This window comes from Tachysurus vachellii, chromosome 2, assembly GCF_030014155.1.
Source record: "Tachysurus vachellii isolate PV-2020 chromosome 2, HZAU_Pvac_v1, whole genome shotgun sequence".
Classification (NCBI taxonomy): Eukaryota; Metazoa; Chordata; class Actinopteri; order Siluriformes; family Bagridae; genus Tachysurus; species Tachysurus vachellii.
In genome coordinates, this window is record NC_083461.1 from 23,843,183 (window position 1) to 23,848,817 (window position 5,635).

Sequence of the window (5,635 nt, forward strand, 5' to 3'; positions counted from 1 at the left end):
TTCCAAGACAACTATATTTTATTTGCTAACATGCCAGCTCCTCCGGCCACCCACTCAACCCTGACATTATACAAAGGTACTTTACATAACAGCACATCTTTGCACTCCCTGACTGATATTTACACATTTTTGCTTTCCTTGGCTTTTAATTTTCTTCATTCTGTAATTACTGTATGAGAATAAATATAGTATTTTATGAGAAATGATAAATTTAATATTACATATGTGTGCACATGAAGTAATTCAGGTATGATTTATACATTCAGTGGGAAAAAGTGTCTAGACCTAACAAATGCTCTTATCATCACGTTGGTGTCTTGGTAAAAAGGGACTACAAACACCGAAACAATACATAATAGAGCAGAGCTATGCTGCTCAACAGAGTGTGATGTAGTGTGCTTGCTGCTGATGTTGTGCTTGATATTGTTGGCTGTGATGTTGATTCCACTTTTAATTGTGATGTCACTGTCCTTGTATTCAGAGCCTGAAATGGTCTGTTGTTGTTGGTGATGAATGGGTCGGCTGTTGTGTTGATGCGCACTGTGTTGCTGAAAAGATTGATCTATTGACAGAAAGAATCAATTAAAACAATTAAAAAACTGAAACTACTGTATAATCGTAATCCTAGAAGCTTGGGCTTTTGCATGCTGATGTGTATTTGTATCTGCCAGGGTCAGGAAATAAACAAATAATAAAATAATCATGAAATATTAGGGTCTAACTCTGCAGTACGATACACTTTATTCTTATTCCTACTTGTATTGCATGTATGCTGCTTTGGAAAAAGTGTCTAAGTGAATGAATATAATGAAATACCAGGCAAATCAGCAAGAGACACAACCTGAAGACTTACCAAATCGTTGCTGACTTTGATTGGGTCTTTGAATACAGTCCATACCACACTTTCTTTACATGCAGGTGTGGTCAGAGAGCCTTGGTACCGGTAATAATTATTCAAGTCCACTCCTTGAATCAGACTGTTTACAGTAAGGCTATTCATAATGTCCATGGTTGCACCTAAAATACAAGTAAAAATGACATGTTTTAGGCTCAGGTATTTGTCACATGAGCTTTGTTACTGCTACTATTGTTGTAAAGAAATTCTGCAAGAGCTTTTTGCAAGAGAAATCCACAAGTAGTATATTCCTTTGAATCCATTAAAAGTATTTAGGTTTATATCATGCACCATAATGTACATATTGTGTATATTATTAGTTATTGATTTTCCTTGGTTTGATATTCTTTGGTTTTACTATACAAGAAGAATATCATTACCAATGTTAGTAATGTTTGATAAGAAGGAGGTGAGGTTCTTCCAGCTCTCAGGTATGCCACTGTCATTGGTTGCCTAAGAATATAATTATAAAGAGCCACAACATAATAATTACAAGCTGTAAAAGCAACAAGACTGTAAAAAATTTTGAAAGCATTTAGTAAAGCAAAGACTTACTTCAATAAAGAAAGCAAGAACAGCAAATCCCTTCGAGTCATTGAGAGCAGCAGCAGCGGTTAAATCAGTCCTAAGGTTCACTATGTGCATCTGAAAGACAAAAACACGTATACTAAATAAAATTTCATTAAATAACAGGCTGGATGTCATTACAATTTTTGGTCCAACAGTTTCCACACCTCCATTGCATATGTTCTGCCATCCACAGCATGTTCTGATCCGTTCACCGAGGTGCCGTTGCCCCAGTGAAAGTGGAACTGCGTGGAATTGTACTGGCTCTGAAGTCCTCCTCCTGACACGCTCATCTTTTCACTATCAAGCTCGATTTGCACTAGAGAGGCAGAGAACTTCCTGTCAGACTGGTCATAGTGAAAATCCCAAGAAATCAGCTTCACTTTTGTCACCTGAATGTCACCTGAATGTCATCTGCTTCAGCAATACAAAAAAGTGATCTCTTTGATTGTTGAAGCATATGGTATCACTTGTTCATTTACCAAGGCCTGATTAAGTTGTGTGTTAATAACCTCAGGTGAAAACAGAAGAGCATCAAGATGTAGTAATACCACCTTTAATCTCAGTCTGTGATTCTGGGATTTAAACTCAAATCCTTTATATCTAGCAATTTAACCACTTAGATTATAACTTGTACTAAATGTTTTCTGTAGGAGTTTCTTAGTCTCTTATGCCAGTATTGAGAAATTTAGCTTTCTCGTCCTTACAGCATTGCTTCAGTTGACTGATGTTTTTGAAGGCATTTGATTTTTTTTTTTGTTAGTCAGACAGATGTAATTTGCTGGTGTGTTTGGGATTATTGTCCTGTTGCATGGCCCAACTTATCTCAAGAATATTTTAGAATAAACCAAAGTTCATCATGGTTGAATGACTGCAATGGCTCATCATGACTGCAATGGTCCGATGGGTGCCAAACAAGCCCAAGTCATCACATCTCCACCAGCATGCTGACTGTGATGTGGTCAGATGCTATGTTGTTGTCTTGGTTTTCTCTAAACATGGCACTGTGTTTGATGACCAAGCATATTGACAGAGGGTGTACCTTGGTATAATCAGTCCAAAGGATATTGTTCCAGAATGTTTGCGATTTGTCCAGATGCAATTTCACTAACAAAATACAACTATGTTCATGTTTCATTTAATTGTCACCCGAGGTTATTTCTTTGTTTATAGACGTTTTGAAGGACAACAGAATAGTTAGTTGCACCCTGATAAACAAGAACATAGAATTGGCAGATGGTGTCTGTTTTTCTTTTTCCATTGCTGTACATATATAATAGAAATCTGGTGGTAGGATGTTTCCTACTGAAAGCCTCAGGCTTAGAGATTAAGAGCTTTAAAAAATCAGCAACAAAATAACAAAAACAAAGCACATTTACTTTATATGGTGTCAGTGCTGCTCCTGAATCATGTTACAAAGACCTCACCTGCCTTTCCAGTGTTTAAGATGTTTATGAGGGTGGAGCTGTCATTAAAGCCTCTGAAGGTGAAGGCTGTCAGGTTGCTATCAGGCATCACACCAGCAGTAAGAATATTGATGGGGGACTGATTAGTGCCATTGCAGTCGTGTGGTGCTAGTGTAGCCCAGGTGCTAGCATCTGAGGAGAAACCCAACATATAAAATATTTAAAACAAGCAAAACCAAGTTGAAAAATGCTTAATTGAAAATAAATTTCATGCAAAACATACCATATGCTCTAATAAACAACTTGTTTACATACTGTATGTGAACTCAAGCTGTGTCTCAATCACTTCCTGGCTTACTTTCACTGTTTACTGTATTGATTAAAGTGTGTAACTGCACAGGGCAGCAGTAGCTACATTCGCGTCTGATTATTTTCATGACCAGAATCTGCATGTAAGCTCTACTCATGCGTGTTTTAGTCATTTGTGCAAAAAGATACGTTCCTGTGAGAAAACACAGTTCAGGTTACAGATTTGAATCTATTTATATTAATAGTTATGTTGGCAAAGCATTTAGTATTCAGCAGATATTCATCGACAAAGAACCTTAGGTTTAAAAAAATGGGAAAATCCTAAACTGGTCTCATGTTATATGTTTTATTATTGCATAGTCTAGAGCTATGGGAATTAGTCCATCAGCTTGTGAAGAGGGTTGGGTTGTGTTTGGGATTTCTATGTAGTCTGTTTAGTGGAGGATCAAACCAAAAATTTATTTGGCTTGTATAATAATATTATTTCTTTTATAATTTATTAAGATTGTACACACTGGCAAACATCCAAAACATGAAATCAACCCATTGGGGACTTACTATGCATATCTGTGTATTTTTAAATGCATAATTAAATAAAGCTTTTACTTTTTTTATTTGAATTAAATGAAATAAATGAAAATAATTAACAGCTTTATTTATTTAATTATTATTTTTAAAGCAGTTTCTACACATAAAAAAAGCTGCATCATGCACATGTTAGGTACTTTAATAAATTATTTTTTAATACTTTTATATATTTTGAAATACACAAATATGCATATTATGTTGGCAAACACAGGCCTGATTCATATAGGGACCATTTTCACACACAGACTATTAAACATTATCAGAAAAGAATTAACATCTTGATAGATAAAAAGAAACACTTACTGCATGCTGGCAAGTTATAGCAGAATTCTGAAAAGGTTAGAACAATATTATCAGCATTTTGAGTAAAACAACAACAACCGGAAGAAGAGGAGAAAAAGAAGAAGTGCAGTCGATATCACTCACCTACTGAGCCTTCACTATAAACAGTGGAAAGCAGACAGGCGATAAGAAATACCCCGAGCTGTAGCTTCATCTGCATACATAAGACAGTGTTGTGGAAATTTTTTAATTTTGCATTAAAGCAAAATTGTCTAGTTATCCAGTAACAATCTAAAACATTCATTTACCCATTTAATATAAATGAAATGAACTGCTAAATAGTCTGCTGAATAAAATAAAATTATGATGTTAAAGCTGATGACATTAAAGCTCTTCCAAATTGCAGGCAGAAATTATATTCATATATGATAAGCAATATATAGTAGTCTTACCTTTTACCGGTAAATTTCAACTCTGCAGTTGAGCAGAATTCTTAAAGTCACCCTTGTTCCCTCTTTAAATATACCCTCTGTGTGGGCGTGTCGACTGCTGTCAACACTCTACCCATGGAATTTCGAATGCATTATCAAATCTGATCTAAATTGAATTAGACAGCACCTTTAACTTCAGGAATTCACAGTTCTTGTATGTTGCCCTAACACACCTTACGGTATTAAAGCTGACAATGAAATGTTTAATTAGATGTAATAAAGGGTGTGAAAGGGTTTTTCTTTTTGTCTTTCCACCTAACTGAACATGCCTTTAAGGTGCGTTGGCATGTCGATGCGACAGGTGTGTAAGGCTTTACTTGAAAGTTAAAGTGTGCCAGGAAATAGATTGCAGATTAGACAGCAGATAACAACTCTGCACATTCTGTTACAGACATCCAAAGAAATGCAAATGGATTTTCGAAAATTTCTTAAAAGTAGTTGATATTTCAAATAAAAGCATTCGAATGCTGGTTTCTCAGCATTCCCCACTGCCACGCTTCACCCCACTTGCCTCCAGTCAGAGGGAATATTGCTTGATGTCTTTAATGAAAAGCAACCATCATTTACGGAATTTGGTAGACACCTTTATCCAGAGTGACTTACAATTATCTCATTTATACAGCTAAGCAAAAAAAGAGTTAAGGGCCTTGTTTAGGGGCAGCAGCTTAGCCCTGGGATTTAAACTCACAACCATCCAATTAATAGTCCTAGCTATTGATTAATAGCTACTGTTTACAAGCATTCTATCCAATTACAGTCAGACATATTTGGTGTTCAGATAAATAAACACCTTCTATCATTTCATTTTCTCTAATTTTTTCCTCATTCCTTATGCATTGCATTAAAATACTTACAGAAGAAAGAAGTAGAAGCGGGATTAATCAGCACCATTCCTGACATGCAATATGTATTGATGGGTTTTGCTGAAGATCTCTTATTGTGTGTACACTATATTGCCAAAAGTCTGTTTACACCTGAACACTCACATTCTGACAGACAGATCTGGTATGGGTGCTGCCCTTAGTTCAAATAAAGGAAAATTGCTAACATACCATATACAAAGGCTTCCTCAGAAACCCAGAAAATAATGAATAGCA

General features: G+C 35.8%; 1 protein-coding gene across 2 annotated transcripts; it reads right to left on the reverse strand.

Annotated features, from left to right (window-relative positions):
* LOC132841558 (carbonic anhydrase 4-like) lies at positions 1 to 4,552 on the reverse strand. 2 transcript variants are annotated; one of them, XM_060863920.1, is made up of 9 exons: positions 4,500 to 4,552; positions 4,192 to 4,261; positions 4,069 to 4,095; positions 2,890 to 3,060; positions 1,630 to 1,781; positions 1,451 to 1,540; positions 1,276 to 1,348; positions 854 to 1,017; positions 1 to 562 (listed from the first exon to the last, which is right to left on the reverse strand). In XM_060863920.1, exons 2-9 carry the CDS (start codon positions 4,259 to 4,261, stop codon positions 332 to 334), a joined length of 978 nt encoding a protein of 325 aa, XP_060719903.1. In that variant the 5' UTR covers positions 4,500 to 4,552; the 3' UTR covers positions 1 to 331. The 2 variants fall into 2 exon arrangements, with proteins under 2 accessions (XP_060719903.1, XP_060719902.1); XM_060863919.1 differs by lacking the exon at positions 4,500 to 4,552 and having other exon boundaries at positions 4,192 to 4,267.
* Positions 4,553 to 5,635: the final 1,083 nt, after the last annotated feature.

Coding starts and splice junctions, on each gene's coding strand:
- LOC132841558 (XM_060863919.1), bottom strand. CDS start 4,267: ATGCAGATGAAGCTACAGCTCGGGGTATTTCTTATCGCCTGTCTGCTT. Junction 1,541..1,629: donor GCAGAACATATGCAATGGAG/GTGTGGAAACTG, acceptor TTTGTCTTTCAG/ATGCACATAGTGAACCTTAG. Junction 1,018..1,275: donor ATCAAACATTACTAACATTG/GTAATGATATTC, acceptor CTTGTATTTTAG/GTGCAACCATGGACATTATG.